We start from the raw sequence: 20,130 nt of genomic DNA, 5'->3' as shown, positions 1-20,130 counted from the left end.
GCAGCATAAAATATGAAGATGTTATTAGCTTGTAAAATTATATTATTAATATGTCCGTAAACAATATATTTACTCTTTTTTTCACAAAATGGATGGTCTGATTATGGACTTGAGATAAGCAACCTCTTGATGCTACATTGGAATTCTGACCTTTTCTGTTCATTATGTTTATTAATTCAATTTTTGGTTTGTTTATATATATATATATATATATATATATATATATATATTTGAGGTTAATTATATATTTGATAAAAAAATAATTTTATCATTCAATCATTCATTTCGAGTAAAATGACAGATTTAATTTATACTTTTTTAATTATTAGTATAATACACCTACAATTCAATCGTTCATCGTGATTAGAGTTCACACTCGATATTTTATTTCAAGGTTGCATACTTTTGGTCAATTATTAGATACCAAAAACCTAAAAAGAGATCATCTCTGAATAAATAAAATATTAAATAATTTTTATTTTACTTTTATACGTTCAATAAAAATACAAAAAACACATAAAAAAAATTTTTTGCTCGCTTCTCTCCTTTCTTTACCTTAGTTGCTTAATTCATGTCAAAATTGTCACACAAATTATTTCCTAGACATCGAAAGTCACTAATTAGACAAAAATGAATATTTGTAATAATTAGATCAACAAAAAACAACTTAGGTAAATCATATAAATATGTACATTGATGCCAAACACATACGTTATAGAATATTTGATTTCATATTTTTTTTATAGAATGGATAAAGAAAACTATATGAACTACCGAATAGAGATTTCAATTTGTCAAGATTGTGATTTGTGTGCAAGGAAAATTGATGTAATCTTGAATAACAGTAAGTATTCTCATCATTAAAAAAAAAGAAAATACATAAAATTTTCCTCAAATTTGTTTTCAAAATTCACTTTAGCATTATAACTTTATGAAAGTTTAAATTATATAGTCATACGCTCCGTACTCAAACTCACAATCTAACTCCTGCCCCTTTTGTTCACTTTGTGACTCCAACTTGCAATCTTTGGGTTGGAAGTGAGGGGTGCCTATCATCCAACCAACTCCCTTTTTTCATTAAGAAACTTGAGTATTGTCATTTATAACATGACCGCATTTAAAATATTCAAGTTACAAAACAACATAAATCTTAATTCATGACAAATTGACACAATTAGTAATTATATTTGATAACTTAAATTTTAAAACTTTAACAAGTGATTTCACATCAAATAAATGCAAAAAAAAAGGGTAATACAGTACTTTGATTACAGTGATTTGACTTTATTATTTTATTTCATGTTTTCTTTCGTCATGACAACACCATATATTTTTATAACATGATAATATTTTGTTGGTATAGTAAATTTAATGAATTTCACATTTTAACAAATTTATATTCATTAAATTTAGATAAAGACAAATTTATAGATCCACATTTAAAAATAATCTTAACTATATAGTAATTGGATCTTAATAGAACATCATAATATTTAAAACGTGTATTTGAAGTCAAATATTAAAATTCAAAGGCACAACTAATTCAAATTTGACATCTTAATCTTATTAAAAATAAATGATACCTAAATCATCTCAAATGACTTCTCATTTTAAAGTCAAAACGTGTTATTACTACCTTATGGTGAATGTTGTTATTTTTTAATCTTACCTACTGCACATCCAACTTTCACTTCTTTGAAATATTTATCTCATGAAAATATATTAAACTTTACCAACCTAGCGCTTATTATCATATAATTGTTATTATATATATATATATATATATATATATATATATATATATATATATATATATATATAAAAGACCTCAATAAATTTTTTATTTTAACAATTCAATTACATATTATAGGAGTAACATTTCATCTATTATTTCATTCTCTTGAAAAAATGAACTTAATTTCTAAATTCTTTGTATTTTGATACCGCAGTTCAATTTACAACTTAATTTGCTGTTCTCATGCTAATTAAACATGCAATGCATATAATAAGTTGAATTTCTACTTTTCATGATTATCTTGTTTTCAAAAGTGTTTTCTATATTTCAAGTTTTTTGAGTTATTTCCTATTTTGTAAAAATATAACAAATTATAATGAATTGTAGTATTCACACAACTTCACAATTTGATATAATTTGCAGAGGTTATCACAAACCTCCACAATAAAATCGCTACAAATTATCATAAATTGCGGCGTTCATAAAACCTCACAAATTGGTGTCATTTGCAGAGGTTATTATAAGCCTCCGCAATAAAATAGTCACAAAATAAATTATATCGAAGGGGTTAAAATAAACGCTACAAAATACCCACAAATAAATCTGTGCAAATTATCCTATTTATTTGTAGTGATATTATTATTGAACAAGAATTGTTGGTGCTTCAATGACAACTTTGGTGACTGCTTCAACAACAATTATAGGAGTTGTTATAAACGACTCAAAATTGACAGATTTGAAGATTTTCAAACATCTTACTATGATTGCAAAAAAAATAATAATGAAAATAGACAAAAATGAAATAGGAAGAATGAAAGAAATCCAAAAAAAAAAAAAAGGATATGTCGAGCGTTTTGTCCAATTCACCGGCGTGGTGAATTTTTTTGGCACCAAGTCAGCCATTAAGGTTGTATTTAATTTATTGGAAAAATTTTTAAGGGGAAATTTAAATCTCCGTAAAGTTATAGTGCTAAAGTGAATTTTACGGACAAACTTAAGAGATATTTTATGTATTTTCTCTTAAAAATAATAATATCATTTAGTGAAAAAACCAAAAATTTTTAATCAGAAATATTCAAAATTTTATATTTACATTTTTTTTTCATCTTTATACTTTGTTATGTATATATAATTTTTTAATGAAAGGTAACCTGCCATTACAACATATAGCTACACCTGACTATTACTATGTATTTATATTCATGAAGAAATTTAATCAAACTTTCATAATAAAATTTTACCTATCATAGATTATTTTTTTTTCAAATTGAAGAAAAATATAGTATCTAATAAACAAAACTATGGTATCCGAAAAGATAAATTCGTAGCCATTTAACAATCATCTAATGTTAGTACGTATGTAACCTAATATTAAATTATAAACTCAGTCAAATCAGCCCTAAAGCTAATGAAAATAATATTAAATTTTCAATTAGTCATTTATTCTTAGAATAATAATTAAAGTAAAAAAAAAAAAGAAAAGAAATATCTCATTACTAGGGTTTTTGTCCAAAAGCCCAAGCACTATCACTGTTTCTACTCCTCCCACCATTGAAATTTATGTCTCTCTTCCTTTTTTGACTATCAATTTTCCAAGAATCTTAGCTGATCTTGGTTGAGCCACTACTGAGAGGTATTCTCTTGCTATAAAAACTGTATCTTTTTATTTATGCTGAAAATTTGTAGAGAAAGATTATATTTTAATTTCAAGTTTTGATTTTTTATCATACAAAACTGGTGTGTACACCATTGTAGCTTAATTTTTATGCTAAAAAAGCATCTGGGTGTTTTTTTTTTTGAAAAAAAAGAGAGTCAAAACTGGGTTAGAGGTAACTCCTCCTTTGTAGCAAGAAGTGTTCTTTAGTGGGCTATTTAATTTGAAGTTTTCTTGTGTTTTTGTGTTTTTTCTTTATATATATATGTGTGTGTGTGTGTGTATGTATATGTATATGTATATAGTCTGTTAGTTAGTGAGAAGTTGAGATTGTTTCTGACCCCAAAAATCTATCTTGGTAATTGTTTCTAGTTTCTTTTTTGATTGCTAATGTAGGCTCTGTTATTTTGTTTATCTGAAAGATATTTTACTCTCCTCTTATTTATTTTGTTTATCTGAAAGATATTTTACTCTCCTCTTATTTATTGCAGCAGCAGGTTTTGGCAATGGCTACATCTGCTTGGGACATTGCTGCCACAGAATTCTTACAAGTATGTTCATTACTCTGATTTTTTTTTTCAAGAATATGTTGTGTCAATGATGTAGAGAAAATTGTTAACTTTGAATTATTTTGTATTGCAGGGTTTTCATAGACAAAAGCTAGCATTGCCTAGACATTCTAGTAAGCAGACAAATCTTTTGCTTTGGGGTACACTTCCAAGGCAGAGCTCTTTTGGGTATTCACATAAAAATTTGAGACTAAGGTCCCATATTCCGGCGAAGATTAGTGCTGTAGTTTCAGGAAATGTCAGTAGCTTGGTGGATGAAAATTCAGGCAAAGTTCAGGAGGTTGCTGAAAACCTGATACATTTATACCGTGTTCCGTTTCTACAAGACAGTGCCACAGCTGAGCTTCTCAAGTTGGTTCAGACAAAGATCTCTAATCAAATAATTGGCTTGAAAACTGAACAATGCTTCAACGTTGGACTCAAATCAGATCTTTCAAGTGATAAATTTTCTGTGCTTAAATGGCTTTTAGGAGAAACTTATGAACCTGAGAGCTTGGGAAGTGAGAGTTTCCTTGAGAGGGAGCAGCGGAAACATCCAGATGCATATATCGTTGAAGTTGGTCCTCGGTTATGTTTCACTACAGCGTGGTCTGCTAATGCTGTGTCAATTTGCCAAGCATGCGGGCTAACAGAGATAAACAGACTGGAGCGCTCTAGGAGGTACTTATTATATGTCAAGGGGTCACTTCTAGATAGTCAAATTAATGAGTTTGCTTCAATGGTTCATGATCGAATGACAGAGTGCATTTATGTTGAGAAGCTTACTTCTTTCAAGACAAGCATAGTTCCGGAGGAGGTTCGATATATACCAGTCATGGAAAAGGGTCGCAAGGCATTGGAGGAAATTAATGAGGAAATGGGCTTGGCCTTTGATGAGCAAGACTTACAGTACTACACCAAACTTTTCAGGGATGACATAAAGCGAAACCCGACAAATGTAGAATTATTTGATATTGCTCAATCTAATAGCGAACATAGTAGGCACTGGTTCTTTACAGGAAAGCTTGTTATAGATGGTCAACCTGTGGATAAGACTCTTATGCAGATTGTCAAAAGCACTTTGCTTGCAAATCCGAACAATTCAGTTATTGGATTCAAAGATAATTCCAGTGCTATCAAGGGGTTTCCAGTGAAGCAATTGCGACCTGTTCAGCCTGGTTCGACATGCCCTTTGGACACGGTTACCACCGACCTTGATGTCTTGTTTACAGCAGAAACCCATAATTTTCCTTGTGCTGTGGCACCTTATCCTGGTGCTGAGACCGGTGCAGGAGGCCGGATCCGGGATACCCATGCTACTGGAAGGGGTTCTTTTGTTGTTGCATCTACAGCTGGATATTGTGTTGGAAATCTTAACATTGAAGGGTCATATGCTCCCTGGGAAGATCCTTCTTTCACATACCCAGCAAACTTGGCATCACCATTACAGATTCTTATTGATGCTAGTAACGGAGCATCAGACTATGGGAATAAGTTTGGGGAGCCCTTGATCCAGGGTTATACTCGAACTTTTGGAATGAGACTACCAAGTGGTGAGAGGAGGGAATGGTTAAAGCCAATCATGTTTAGTGCTGGTATTGGGCAAATAGATCACCGTCACATAACAAAGGGAGAACCCGAGATTGGTATGTTGGTAGTTAAGATTGGGGGACCAGCATATCGTATTGGAATGGGAGGTGGTGCTGCATCCAGCATGGTCAGTGGACAGAATGATGCTGAGCTTGACTTCAATGCCGTGCAGCGTGGAGATGCTGAGATGGCACAAAAGTTGTATCGGGTTGTCCGTGCTTGCATTGAAATGGGCGACAGCAACCCGATCATAAGCATTCATGATCAGGGTGCCGGTGGAAACTGTAATGTCGTGAAGGAGATAATACACCCACAGGGTGCCAAAATTGATATAAGGGCAATTGTAGTTGGCGATCACACAATGTCTGTTCTGGAAATCTGGGGTGCAGAATATCAGGAGCAAGATGCCATACTGGTGAAGCCTGAAAGCCGCGATCTTTTGCAAGCTATCTGTTCAAGGGAAAGACTTTCAATGGCTGTTATTGGAACAATTAATGGTGAGGGCCGTATTGTTCTGGTTGATAGTGTGGCAACTGAAAAATGCAAGTCTAGTGGACTGCCTCCTCCTCCACCTGCGGTGGATCTTGAGCTTGAGAAGGTGCTCGGTGATATGCCTAAAAAGACATTTGAATTCAATCGCATGAATAATCTGCGTGAACCACTTGATATTGCTCCTGCAACAACAGTTTTAGATTCATTGAAGAGGGTCCTGAGGCTTCCTTCTGTTTGTTCGAAAAGATTCTTGACCACTAAAGTTGATAGGTGTGTCACTGGTCTTGTGGCACAGCAGCAAACTGTGGGTCCCTTGCAGATTACTCTTGCTGATGTGGCTGTTATAGCTCAAACTTATACAGACTTGTCTGGAGGTGCATGCTCAATTGGAGAGCAGCCAATAAAAGGTCTCTTGGATCCAAAAGCAATGGCAAGGCTGGCTGTCGGAGAAGCACTCACAAATCTTGTTTGGGCGAAAGTTACATCTCTTTCTGATGTTAAAGCAAGTGGGAATTGGATGTATGCTGCAAAATTAGATGGTGAAGGAGCTGCAATGTATGATGCTGCTGTTGCTCTTTCTGAAGCTATGATTGAACTTGGGATTGCAATTGATGGGGGGAAAGATAGTCTTTCCATGGCAGCCCACTCATCGGAGGAAGTTGTTAAAGCTCCAGGGAATCTAGTCATCAGTACCTATGTGACATGTCCTGATATAACAAAGACTGTTACTCCAGACTTGAAGCTTGGAGATGATGGTGTGCTGCTTCATATTGATTTGGCCAGAGGAAAACGACGACTCGGTGGATCTGCTCTTGCCCAGGTGTTTGATCAAATTGGAGATGAAAGTCCTGATTTGGATGATGTCTCTTATCTTAAAACTGTTTTTAATGAGGTTCAGAACCTAATCTCTGATGAGTTGATATCTGCGGGTCATGATATCAGTGATGGGGGGCTCATAGTGAATGCTCTTGAAATGGCATTTGCAGGGAACTGTGGCATTCGTTTGGATTTAACCTCTTCTGGGAGCACTATACCTGAAACAGTTTTTGCAGAGGAGCTTGGCCTTCTCATTGAAGTTAGCAAGAAAAACGTGGATTTAGTTCTGGAAAAGCTCCACCATGGTGATGTTTCTGCTAATATCATCGGTCAAGTTACTTCATCTCCGATGGTTGAATTGAAGGTTGATGGGGTTACACATTTGAATGAGGAAACTTCTGTGCTCAGGGATATGTGGGAAGAGACTAGCTTTCAACTGGAAAAGTTCCAAAGACTGGATTCATGTGTAGAATTAGAAAAAGAAGGGTTAAAAAATCGGCATGAACCTTCGTGGAAACTATCTTTCACGCCAACATTTACTGATGATAAGTATATGACTGCCATTTCAAAGCCAAAGGTTGCAGTTATCCGGGAGGAAGGCAGCAATGGTGATAGAGAAATGTCTGCAGCCTTTTCTGCTGCTGGATTTGAACCATGGGATGTTGCAATGTCAGACCTTCTCAATGGATTCATCACACTGGATGAATTTAGAGGAATTGTGTTTGTTGGAGGTTTTAGTTATGCTGATGTACTTGATTCTGCCAAAGGCTGGGGAGCGTCCATTCGCTTTAATGAGCCTCTTCTAAATCAATTTCAGGCATTTTATAACCGTCCGGACACTTTCAGCCTCGGAGTTTGCAATGGGTGCCAACTTATGGCTCTATTGGGTTGGGTGCCAGGGCCCCAAGTAGGAGGTGTTTTTGGTGCCGGAGGGGATCCATCACAGCCAAGGTTCATACATAATGAGTCTGGAAGGTTTGAATGTCGTTTCACGAATGTGACAATAGAAGAAACACCAGCCATAATGTTCAAAGGTATGGAAGGTAGTACATTAGGTGTTTGGGCTGCTCATGGTGAAGGAAGAGCTTATTTCCCTGATGATAGTATTTTCAATCATATTCTTGGCTCCAACTTGGCGCCAGTGAAGTATTGCAATGATGATGGCACACCAACAGAAGTATATCCTTTCAATCCTAACGGTTCTCCTCTGGGTGTAGCCGCAATTTGTTCTCCAGATGGTAGACATCTCGCGATGATGCCTCATCCAGAACGCTGTTTCTTGATGTGGCAGTATCCATGGTATCCTAAAAATTGGGATGTTGAAAAGAAAGGCCCAAGCCCCTGGTTGCGAATGTTTCAAAATGCCAGAGAATGGTGCTCATAAGGTATAACTCTTTAATTTACATATTTATAATCAAACCCTTTCTCTCATTCTATCTATGCATGTTGGAACATATATTTATGCTCTTATCAAATGTGCAGATCTTTCAAAAATTCCAAAGGCGTGATATTTGTGTTTGACAAACGACATAGAAGGCACTGAAGGTGCAGAGATTGAGATTCTTGCAATTTGGTTGCAGATACGACGGGACAAACTAATGAGTCTTTCGTCATTCTTATCGCGCCTTTCATCATTCTCAAGAATATATTTGGTTCTAATACCAAGTATTTTGATGAATCAAATGCGTAACTGAAACTACGAGCGCAGTTCCTTGGACAATTCTGCTGTCTTTTTGACACTATTATGGTTCACCCATCAAAATCTGTCCTTAATATGCAGAGACTCACTCAATTTTAGCAACTTATTTTTATCCTTTAGTCTAAGATTAAGTGCACTTGTCCTTCACAAATTGTCGATTGATTGAATGAACTAGAACTTACCAATATATAGCTCAGCGTATTTTTTTTTCGAGTTTACGATATAACTACCCTCACAACTTTTCGAGACAATCGTATTACAGTGTAATAAGTCAATTTCCTGCCTTAACCAGTTGCTCCATTGCAAATACTACTGCATATATAAGTCAATTTTCCTGTCTTAATCTATAGCTGCAAACATTACTTCTTCCAATATATCAAAAGACTTTATTTTGAGAAATTATTTCTTTACTAGTGATATATTTTTGTCACGGTATTCCTACCTTAATTGGTCTAATTGAGCTAGAGAAAAAAACAATCTTTGTTTTCCCATCGATACATTATTGAAGTAATTTATATTAACACATGTTAAATACCAGAAAATGTGTCTTATATATCCAATAGCCACACCTACCATTGTACCCTTCCTCAATCATCACTTTGAAGTTCAAACCATATATAGCTGAAAAAAGCTAGCACAGTTTTTCATGTATGTAACCTACGTAGAGTTATTGGAATCGCGATGTAAATATTTTTTTTATACCATCAGGGTATCTAAAGATATCTATATAGGTAGGTCTCCTAAAAATGTGGAATGTAAAATCTTGACAATATGATGTATTTTTGTGTTACAACTAAAAATAATGTGATCTTGATAGTGAAAAAATTATTTATACTATCCGTATACGTAACTTACTCTTTTGCTAGATCTATAAAACAATGAGATCAGGCCTAGAATGATCACAAAGTCAATAACTGTTTAATGTAACTGAAAAATGGGAAGCAAACAGAGTCCTCCTCTCTTCCTTTTCCTTATCCCACTTTTCTTGATCTTTGGTGCATTATCATCTCAAGTTTCTTCTTTTACCACTGATTTTCCAATACTAGAAAGACCAACTGAGCCTCTTTCAGAAGAAACAGTGTTCCAACTCTTCCAAGAATGGAAACAGAAGCATGGAAAAGTTTACATGAACAAGAAAGAGGAAGAAATGAAGTTGGAGAATTTTAAAAGGAATGTGAAGTATATAGTGGAAAAGAACTCCAAGAGGAAATCAGATTCAGACTATTTGGTTGGTTTGACAAAATTTGCTGATATGAGCAATGAAGAGTTTAGACAAGTTCATACTTCCAAGATTAAGATACCCTTTAACAAGAGAAAGACTATTCGGATGAAGGTAGCGGAAAAAGAAACAACTTCATTTTCTTGTGATGCTCCTCCTTCAATGGACTGGAGGAAACATGGGGCTGTCACTAAGGTGAAGGACCAAGGACAATGTGGTAACTGTCCTTGTCTTCTTTTACCATTGTCAGTTCATGTTGTTATAGCTTGTGTTTAGTAGATTTTTTAATGGAACTGACTAAAAAGGAAAGTAAGATAAATTGAAACGGTGGAGTACTTGAATTTAATCATTAAGCATGACTCTCCTCTGTAGATGATTGCTTGATGTTGTATTCAGGCATATTTCATTGTGTTTTATATATTTATAGTATTGGTTTACACTAAATACATGTTTTACTTCTAGGTAGCTTGTTGTCCTTGCATCAAGTACTAAGAAATCCAAATAAAAGACATCAAATGAGTTGAATCTGCAAATTGGTCTAACTTACAGTCTTACTATGACTTTTTGTTAGCTCAAATCACAATTCAATAGTACTAAAAGGTCCAAAACTCTATGAATATTTCCAATAAGATGGCATATGCACTTATGTACATCATTGGAGTAATATAGTATTTGATTCTATGCAAAACTTCTGCAGGAGCTTGTTGGGCATTCTCGGCGTCTGGAGCCATGGAGGGAATAAATGCAATAGTTGCTGGTGAACTTATTAGCCTTTCTGAACAAGAACTTATTGATTGTGATACTTCAAACAATAGTGGCTGTAAAGGTGGACTTATGGACCCTGCTTTTGAATGGGTGATAAACAACGGCGGCATTGATTCAGCAGCTGATTATGCATACACTGCCCATTCTCAAGGCCATTGCAATTACAACAAGGCATGTGATGATCAATTTCACATCAAGTCTTCTATCCAGTTTCCAAGTTGTTAAACTTGATCATTCTTCAAATATTTTCCTGAATAGGTGAACCATAAGGTTGTAACAATTGATGGATACCGAGATGTTCCAAAGGAGGAAAGTGCACTTCTTTGTGCTGCTGCTCAACAACCTGTTAGTGTGGCCATCGACGGAAGCAGCCCTGATTTTCAACTATACCTAGGGGTAACTATTTTCTATTACTCCATTTTCACATGTCAGTAATCCCAAAAACGATGTGATTTTTTGTTTCTGTTGGTGTCAATTCAGGGAATATATGATGGAGAATGCTCTGATGATCCAAATAAGGTCTCCCACGGAGTAGTAATAGTTGGATATGATTCTGATGGATATGATGACTATTGGATTATCAAGAACTCATGGGGTACAGAGTGGGGAATGGAAGGGTATGGATATATAAGAAGGAACACTAATTTGCCATATGGGGTTTGTGCCATTAATTCATTGGCTTCATACCCAACGAAAGAATCATCACCATCTCCTTATCCGTCTCCAGCCATGCCACCACCTCCCCCGCCATCCCCTCCACCGCCTACTCCAAAACCAAGTGAATGTGGAGACTTCAGTTACTGTCCAGGAGACCAAACATGCTGCTGTGTGTTAGAGTTCTCAGGCTTGTGCTTAGAGCAGGGTTGCTGCCCCTATGAGAACGGTGTTTGTTGTGATGGATCAAACTATTGCTGCCCAGCGGACTATCCCATTTGTGATGTTTATGATGGCCTCTGCCTCAAGGTATGACTTCTCCTGTAAAAGAATCTGACATTTGGTTTTCAAGAGTAATTTGAATCTACATAAATGAGAGATGTATGATGCAAGGAATTTGATGTTACAACTCATAAGATTCTCATTAAATCCATGTCGAGTCACATAATAAAGCGTACACCAAATTATTGCGATGTGCGGCAGTTGGAGGTATCATGCTAAACAACTAGATTGGATTTGTCATCATCAACAAGGTACTAGGAGTAATCTTTATAGACAAAAGCAAGGCAAAAGGGTTTTGAAAGATGTTAAATGTTGCAAAATTTTGCTCAATTGTTAAATACCAACAGAAAATAGTACTACAATGTCTAAAATGACTCACTTTGGATAAATCAAAGAGAATAATTTTCACTTTGCTTCCTACACCTAATATATCAGAGCAAAACGCTTCCTACCAAAGATTATATATTCAAGGTGATAGAAGGATCCCAACAGATAGAACAAATTAGAAATTTAAATAAATTACGATTTGTTTGATAACTTCTTTCTCTTTTTTGCAGGATCATGGAGACAAAATTGGAGTGGAAGCAAGGAAGAGAAGAATGGCCAAGTACAACTTACCTTGGAGAATCACTGAAGCAACAGAGGAGATGAGCCAAACTCTGAAATGGAAGAGAAATCATGTTGCTGCAATGCGTTGAAACCAACATTTCTTAATCAGAAAACAACTGTATTTGCGAGAATCTTAGTATTTCAGTTGGCCGACCGAGTGAAGTTCCCTCCCCATATTTTCTTTAATAAATAATCCCGTGGGTATAATATGCAAAGGTTATCAATCTTTGCAATTTTAAACATATCGTGTTTTAACGTATGTATAAATTAATTTCGGTATTAAATATATTTTTGCTTCATCTCCAAGTTACAAAATTTTTATCTGTTATGCTCACACACATGTCAAGCTCATAATCAAATAACTCGCCCCCAATTTTAAATTCGGTTATAGTTGGCTCTGTTTTTTAGATTCGTTATAAGGCGCAGTACATTTCGGAAGATAATAATATATTTGAATGGCAAGTTTAAGTAGAGGAAGAACAATAATCCAGCAAAATCTGAAGATAACTCAGTTAGGGAAAAGGGGACAAATAGATGAAGCCATCAGAGTGTTCAACGGAATCACACACCCAAATACTGTCACCTACAATTCTATGATTTCTGCCTATGCCAAGAATGGTAGAATCATCAATGCACGCAAGCTGTTCGAGAAAATGCAGTCTAAAAATTTAATCTCTTGGAATACAATGATCAATGGGTATTTGTTTAATGGTCAAGTTGATAAAGCATGTGAACTGTTCGATAAAATGCCTCAGAGAGACCATTTTACTTATGCATTGATGATAACTTGTTACACGCGTAGTGGGGAGCTTGAAAAGGCTAGAGATGTGTTTGAATCACTTCCTGATAGAAGTAATATAGCTTGCTGGAATGCAATGATTACAGGGTATGCAAAAGCTGGAAGGTTAGATGATGCTAGGAAAATGTTTGGTGGTATGCCGGCTAAGAATTTAGTTTCATGGAATTCGATGCTTTCAGGATATACCCAGAACGGGGAAATGCAATTTGGATTGAAATTTTTTGAGGATATGGAAGAGAAGGACGTCGTTTCTTGGAACTTATTATTGGGTGGGTTTATTGAGGTTGGAGATTTGGATTCTGCTAAAGAGGTTTTTGCTAAGATTCCTAGTCCAAATGTTGTTTCATGGGTGACAATGCTGAGTGGATTTGCACGATATGGGATGATATTGGAGGCTGAAATGATTTTTGACCAAATACCGGAGAAAAATGAGGTTGCTTGGAATGCCATGTTAGCTGCATATGTCCAGAATGAAAAAATTGACATGGCTGCTTCATTATTTAATAGAATGTCTCAGAGAAGTGCCGTGGCTTATACAACTATGATTGATGGTTATTGTCGTGTTGGAAAGCTAAAAGAAGCAAGAGATTTGTTGGATCAAATGCCATACAAAAATGTTGGTGCACGAACAGCAATGATTTCAGGGTACATCCAAAACAACATAATGGATAAAGCTCGTTGGGTATTTGACCGAACTGCTACTCGTGATGTTGTTTGTTGGAATACAATGATTGTAGGCTATGCTCAATGTGGACGGATTGATGAAGCTTTTGGTCTGTTTGAAAAGATGGAACCAAAGAGCATAGTTGTTTGGAATACAATGATAGCAGGTTATGCTCAAGTGGGACAAATGGAAAAAGCACTTGAGATCTTTAAGAATATGGGGGAAAGAAATGTAATTTCTTGGAATTCTCTAATTTCAGGTTATACCCAAAATGGTTTTTATGTAGATGCACTTAAATATTTCATCACGATGACACGTGATGGCAAAAAACCAGATCATTCTACGTTTGCTTCAACATTAAGTTCCTGTTCCAATCTTGCAGCTGAGCATATCGGCAAGCAACTTCATCAAGCGGCTATAAAAACCGGTTATGTGAAAAATTTATCAGTTTGTAATGCTTTAATTATTATGTATGCAAAGTGTGGAAAGATCTTTGATGCAGAAAAGATGTTTGAAGATGTTGACAATGCTGATGTTATATCCTGGAATTCCTTGCTTGCTGGATATGCTTTAAATGGATGCGGGCAGGAGGCTGTCAAACTTTTTCAAGAAATGGAAGATAAAGAAGTCGTTCCTGATGAAGTCACATTTGTTAGTGTTTTATCTGCATGTAAGCATGCTGGCTTGAGTGATGCTGGTGCAAATTTGTTTGAGCACATGACCAGAAAGTATTCTATTACTCCTTCATGTGAACGCTATGCTTGCATGGTTGACTTACTTGGGAGAGCAGGGAGGTTAGAAGAAGCTTTCCTTCTAATAAAGGGTATGAAAGAAAATGTCACTGTAGAAATGTGGGGTTCCCTATTTGAGGCTTGTCGCATGCATAACAATATAAAAATTGCTGGCTGTGCTATTGAGAAGCTTCTTGAACTTGAACCTCACACGTCGACAAATCTGGTTGTCTTATCAAACATGTATGCTGAGCTAGGAAGATGGGGTGATGTGGAGAGAGTTAGGGAAACAATGAAAAAGAGTGGAGCAGGCAGACTACCAGGATGCAGCTGGGTTGAGGATAGGAATCAGTTACTTGTTTTTCTTTGTGGTGATACTTCAGTGCAGTCAGTGGAGAACTCTAACATGTTGTTCACTTTAACTACTCAGATGATGGATATGGGCCATATGCCTGCTATGACATCATTTTGTCTTGACTCAGATAATTGACATAAGCATGTATGTTAAACTGCCAAACATACATTCCCAAAATCACTTCTGGTTTAGGGCTGTAAGGTGGATTTGCAGGACTGTATGGCAGATGAGAAAATCACTCCAATGTCTGGAAAATCCTTTGCATCTGCAACAGAACGCATACAGAGCTGGAATGGAAGTCTGCAAGTTGTAACCAGAAGAGTGAAGCAAAAACTTGCTCATAAGGTAACTGCTGTTGTCTGGACAGTGATTATGTGTTAAAGCAGCTCATGACCGTGAATGGTACATTGGTATTGCCAGGTAGGTGAATCCAAGTTTGCCCTTATATAATGTGCATATAACACTACTTGTAGAATCTACTGTTTTATCATCAACCCTTGTAATATCCTCTTATCTTTTTATTATCTGTTTTGTTCCTGATCTTAGAGAACATTAAAATTGCACATAAATATTTCTTACCGTCTCTCTTTTTGCACTTCATAACAGTTCATGCATTGTAGGATTATATCAATGGACTTTGTTCTGTTTAAGGAATTTTGATTTAACTGGAAGATTGTGAACTTATTAGCCTTTCTGCTCAAGAACTTATTGATTGTGATAATTCAATACAATAATGACCGTGATCAAGGTGGACTTTTGAACCCTGCTTTTGAATGAGTGATCAACACTGGCACCATTGATTCAGCTTCTGATTATCCAAACACTGTCAAGGCACTTGAAATTACAACAAGGCATGTGATGATCATGTCTTCTATCCATTTTTCAAATATTTGCCTTTAGCCACGTGATCATTGTTCAAATATTTTCCTCAACAGGTGAACCACCAAAAGGTTGTAACAATTGATTGACTCCAAGATGCTGCAGAAGAGGAAAGTGCCCCTATTTGTGTGGACATCAATGGGAGCATCCTTGATTTTCAACTATATAGATGTTGCAGAAGAGGAACGTGCCCTTCTTTCGCATCTGACAGTGAAGGCAACTCTAAAACTTTTTCGTTTTTCTTTTTCTGAACTTAGAGATGGTTTCAATAGCAATTATGATTTTGTAGAAGTAGACACTGTATAAGCTAAAAAATGAAAATAAAATAATTTGATATAGAAAAAGTACATATGTTATGTCCACAATATTAAGTACTTCAATATTTCTTTCTTTAAATAATTTTTGTGACAAAATGATATTCTGATAGCAATAACTCACTTTGTGTTAACTTTACCTCGCTCCAAAAAAAAAAAAAAGTAATAACTCACTTTGTGACATTTCAAACTTTATTTCATATAGTAGACAAGTTCAAACCTAAAGTTAATCAAAGATAAAGTAAATAATTAGAGCATCTTTTGTTTGCCTACTAATTATTAATGAAAACGGAGAGTACTATCGACAACTAATCAATAAGCCAAAGACTGAAATGGATCATAAAGCTTGTAGGTTTATTGTATTTTTTTTTTATTTTGTTTTTTTGAAGATAAATCGATCCTTATTTTTTTGTTTTCTCATACTAAGTCCATAAAACTAAAATCATGAATTTTATACGAAAAAAGGAATTGATTATTCTTCAAACAAAATACAATAAGCCTACAAGTTTAAATTTTCGTCTTTAGCTTCCTGATATATTATAGATAATGCTATCCATTTTTATTAATAACTAGTTGGACAAGTAAAAACATGCTCTAATCATACACTTGCTTTATTCTATATCTTAATTGTCTTTAGATTTGAACTTGTCTATTATTATGCCATAAAGCTTGAACTGTTATTACCATCAAAATATCATTTTATCATTAAAAAATATGAAAAGAAGAAATACTAAAGTATGTAATATTGTGGACATTAATTTATTAGCTTATAAATTTACCATACAATCTAGAAAACAAAAATCACTTAATTTAAGAAAGAGAAAATGAGTAACATTCATTTTACATGAATTACCTTTTGGTCACTAGATGCTAAAGAAGGGCAATTTCCTTTTATTGATACAATGCATTGAGAGAATCATTTCTTAACCACGAAAACAAGGAAAAAGACATAAATAATACTCCTCAGACTTGTCACTTGTACTTTGTGTTTCCTATTGTCACTTTAATCTTTTGAAGTAAAATAAATATCTCGGTGTGATAATGTACCACAAAAAACATGCGCTTACTCTTATGGAGGACATGCCATAAATTAGTTAAAATTACTAGTATCTATTTCACTTTATATGTCATCACATGAACGGTCACAAATTTATTACTAATTTGTAATTCAACTTTGTTGCAGTAAATAAAATATTTTTCCTTCTTACGGTTTCTTTCTTAATACTGCGTTAGTTGGGAGAGAGATAAACTGTGTTTGCTGCTATAAGTAGAATTGCTTTTTTACGTTTTAAATAGGCTAATACATAATTCTTACACCAAATATTTCTCAAATTGCATAAGATCTAGAAAGGATGTGTGCTATTCATTTCTAGTGGTAATGGGCCCCAAAATACTTACAAAATTCGAAATTGGGGTCCAGGGAATTATATTTCAGGAATTTGATATATATAAATATTGGAATTTAGACAGAAAGATTGATGATTTTATCAGCTTGGCTTAATATCCTATGGAGTTTCTGATTATTGGATAACAAGGTGTGGATGAGAAATGTTATGGAGTGAAGATAAGAATACATCTATCTATCACAGTCTCTTAGGAATAAATATCCAATAAACTTATTAGTATCTTAACAGGATAAAGTTATAGGAGCAAGTGCACTCAAAATATCTCTCACTAGCCTCTTCAAAAATATCGTTACATAATTGTTCCATCAAATAATTCACAGATAAAAGTTTGTGCGCTTGTTCCACTTGCTAACTTTATTCATGACCATAAGGGTCATCTTTCCAAAAGCTATGTATAACACAAGAATCTCAAAGTCCTTTATTGCATTGTGTTACTAAAATAAAACATGGAAAATACACAAAAATCCTACCTTTTTCTTCTTCTTAGTTTCCCACTTTTCTTGATCTTAGCAACATTATCATCTCAAGTTTCTGCTTTTACTACTTATTTTCCAGAATTAGACAAGCCGCAAGAGTTGCTTACAGAAGAAAGAGTTTTCCAACTATTCCAAGAATGGAAACAGAAGCATGGGAAAATTTACAAGAATGAGAAAGAGGAAGAAAGGAGGTTGGAGAATTTTAAAAGGAATGTGAAGTATATAGTGGACAAGAACTCAAAGAGAAGGTCAGAATCAGACCATTTAGTTGGTTTGAACAATTTTGCTGATATGAGCAATGAAGAGTTCAGTCAAGTTCATACTTCAAAGATTAAGATGCCTTTTAAACAGCAGAACAAGACCACTATTTCTGCGAATTCATGTGATGCTCCTCCTGCTAAGGATTGGAGGAAACATGGGGTTGTCACTGAGGTTAAGAATCAAGGAGCATGTGGTAAGCTGTGCTAATCTCTTCTGCATATTAATTCAGTCTTTTCACAATTTCCCATTTTTAGAGGATCATGGTTTAAGGCTTATCATGGACATTTACTTGTAATTTACCTTATAAGTGACATGATTGTGTAAAGATCTTTTACTTTGTCACTGCATAGAGCTTAAACTCGATATTATACATGGCAGTCTTGTTTTGAACAAAAGAGAGGCACAATAGTAGCACCATTTAGTTCATAGATCTTTAGTTCCCAATTTGTTGATGCCTATTTTTATGGGGGAAAATGAGTTAAAATCAGGAGTATCACTTCCATTGTAAGCACTTTGTTGATCTAGTGGTTATCTAGTAGAAGGATGGTATAGTACCAAAGCTTCCGAGAGTTCTATCCCAAATTAGGCAGCTGAACCAATGATGCCTTGGGATATCAGTGAGCCTGAAAATATGTACCTTTTGCAAATATCTTTCATTCTCTGCATTTCAAATGCAGGATGTTGTTGGGCATTTTCCGCATGTGGAGCCATTGAAGGAATAAATGCATTGGTCACTGGTGAACTTATTAGCCTTTCAACTCAAGAACTTGTCAACTGTGACACATCTAATAAAGGGTGTGAAGGTGGACTTATGGACCCTGCTTTTAAATTTGTGATCAACAATAGGGGCATTGATTCAGCAGCTGATTATCCATACACCAAATCTCGAGGCTCTTGCAGTTACAACAAGGCATGTGATGGCTGCAATTTCCCATAACATCTTTGTTTCTTTTAGCTTTTTCATTTTTAAGAGAAAATGTTGATCATTTTTACTCAAACAGTTGAACAAGAAGGCTGTAACAATTGATGGATATCAAGATGTTGCACAAGAAGAAAGTGCCCTACTTTGTGCTGTTGCTAGACAACCTGTCAGTGTAGGCATTGATGGAAAAAGCCTTGATTTTCAGCTATATGCAGGGGTAACTCATATATATTGTTACTTCTTTCGACAAGTCCCGATATTAAGCTCTTCCCCTTTCTCTGTTTTGGGGTTAATGCGCAGGGAATCTATGATGGAGAATGCTCTAGTAATCCAGATGACTTATCCCATGCAGTACTAATTGTAGGATACGGTTCTGAAGGAGGAGTTGACTATTGGATTATCAAGAACTCATGGGGAAAATCTTGGGGCATGGAGGGGTATGCATATATAAAAAGGAACACTGTTTTGCCATATGGGATATGTGGTATTAATTCACTGGCTTCTTATCCCATGAAAGAATCGTCTTCCGCTCCACCATCCCCTCCAAAACCAAATATATGTGAAGACGGCTTACATTACTGTCCAGAAGGTCAAACATGCTGCTGCGGCTTAGATTTCTTTGGCAAGTGCTTAGTTCATGGATGCTGTCCTATTGAAAATGGTGTTTGCTGTGAGAATTCAAGATTATGCTGCCCTCAAGACTTCCCATATTGTGATGTTTTACAAGGCCTCTGCCACAAGGTATTACTTAAATCTTCAATAGCTTCTTCATATCACCGAGACATATAATCTAGTCGTACTTGTGAGGTCTTTCACACATACACACAAGTCACACCCCTTCTCCTTCCTCTTTTCTCCCAATGTAATAAGATAAAATTTCGTTTCTCTCTTTGCAGGATTATGGAGACAAAATTGGAGTTGCTGCAAGGAAGAGAACAATGGCCAAGCTCAAGCTAACATGGAGCAGTGCTACTAAGGAAATAGATGAAATGGACCAAACTTTCCAATGGAACAGGAGGAATCAGTTTGCTGTGATGCGCTGAAACAACTTATCTAAGTTATTATAGCTTTTATCATCCCAACTGGCACTCTGGTTCTTGTTGGTCAAGTAAATGTTGTAGAAAAATATGTAAAAGAAAAAATGTACAAAAATCCTTCGATTATCTATATATAACAATTTATGAAGCACAAAAAAAGAATAAATACTTGCGTTTTTGAATACAAGTATTGAAATCTATGGCAAACAGTAAAAGAATGTTG

At 35.2% G+C, this 20,130-nt stretch overlaps 4 protein-coding genes across 7 annotated transcripts; all 4 read left to right on the top strand.

The window, feature by feature from the left end:
* The first annotated feature begins 3,142 nt into the window (after window positions 1-3,142).
* Window positions 3,143-8,721, top strand: LOC101268249 (probable phosphoribosylformylglycinamidine synthase, chloroplastic/mitochondrial). 2 transcript variants are annotated; one of them, XM_004232978.5, is made up of 4 exons: window positions 3,143-3,368; window positions 3,881-3,940; window positions 4,032-8,220; window positions 8,318-8,721. In XM_004232978.5, exons 2-3 carry the CDS (start codon window positions 3,896-3,898, stop codon window positions 8,217-8,219), a joined length of 4,233 nt encoding a protein of 1,410 aa, XP_004233026.1. In that variant the 5' UTR covers window positions 3,143-3,368; window positions 3,881-3,895; the 3' UTR covers window position 8,220; window positions 8,318-8,721. The 2 variants fall into 2 exon arrangements, with proteins under 2 accessions (XP_004233026.1, XP_010316815.1); XM_010318513.4 differs by having other exon boundaries at window positions 3,162-3,368; window positions 3,884-3,940.
* A 373-nt stretch (window positions 8,722-9,094) lies between these two features.
* Window positions 9,095-12,362, top strand: LOC101246497 (low-temperature-induced cysteine proteinase-like). Its single transcript, XM_004232990.5, has 5 exons — window positions 9,095-9,970; window positions 10,451-10,689; window positions 10,777-10,914; window positions 10,999-11,481; window positions 12,012-12,362. The coding sequence occupies exons 1-5, from the start codon at window positions 9,469-9,471 to the stop codon at window positions 12,150-12,152; spliced, it is 1,503 nt and encodes a 500-aa protein (XP_004233038.1). The 5' UTR covers window positions 9,095-9,468; the 3' UTR covers window positions 12,153-12,362.
* Window positions 12,363-12,426: 64 nt separating this feature from the next.
* Window positions 12,427-15,924, top strand: LOC138337016 (pentatricopeptide repeat-containing protein At4g02750-like). Of its 3 annotated transcripts, none has more exons than XM_069293621.1 (3): window positions 12,427-15,032; window positions 15,233-15,463; window positions 15,548-15,924. In XM_069293621.1, the coding sequence occupies exon 1, from the start codon at window positions 12,519-12,521 to the stop codon at window positions 14,745-14,747; it is 2,229 nt and encodes a 742-aa protein (XP_069149722.1). In that variant the 5' UTR covers window positions 12,427-12,518; the 3' UTR covers window positions 14,748-15,032; window positions 15,233-15,463; window positions 15,548-15,924. The 3 variants fall into 3 exon arrangements, with proteins under 3 accessions (XP_069149722.1, XP_069149721.1, XP_069149720.1); XM_069293620.1 differs by having other exon boundaries at window positions 15,219-15,463; XM_069293619.1 differs by having other exon boundaries at window positions 12,428-15,463.
* Window positions 15,925-17,086: 1,162 nt separating this feature from the next.
* On the top strand, window positions 17,087-20,073 carry LOC101247980 (low-temperature-induced cysteine proteinase-like). The gene is made up of 5 exons (XM_004232995.5): window positions 17,087-18,141; window positions 18,626-18,858; window positions 18,950-19,087; window positions 19,171-19,611; window positions 19,767-20,073. Exons 1-5 carry the CDS (start codon window positions 17,658-17,660, stop codon window positions 19,911-19,913), a joined length of 1,443 nt encoding a protein of 480 aa, XP_004233043.1. The 5' UTR covers window positions 17,087-17,657; the 3' UTR covers window positions 19,914-20,073.
* The last annotated feature ends 57 nt before the right edge of the window (window positions 20,074-20,130 follow it).

Source organism: Solanum lycopersicum, chromosome 2 (genome assembly GCF_036512215.1).
Source record: "Solanum lycopersicum chromosome 2, SLM_r2.1".
NCBI lineage: Eukaryota > Viridiplantae > Streptophyta > Magnoliopsida > Solanales > Solanaceae > Solanum > Solanum lycopersicum.
This window is presented reverse-complemented; position numbering and strand designations above follow the sequence as displayed.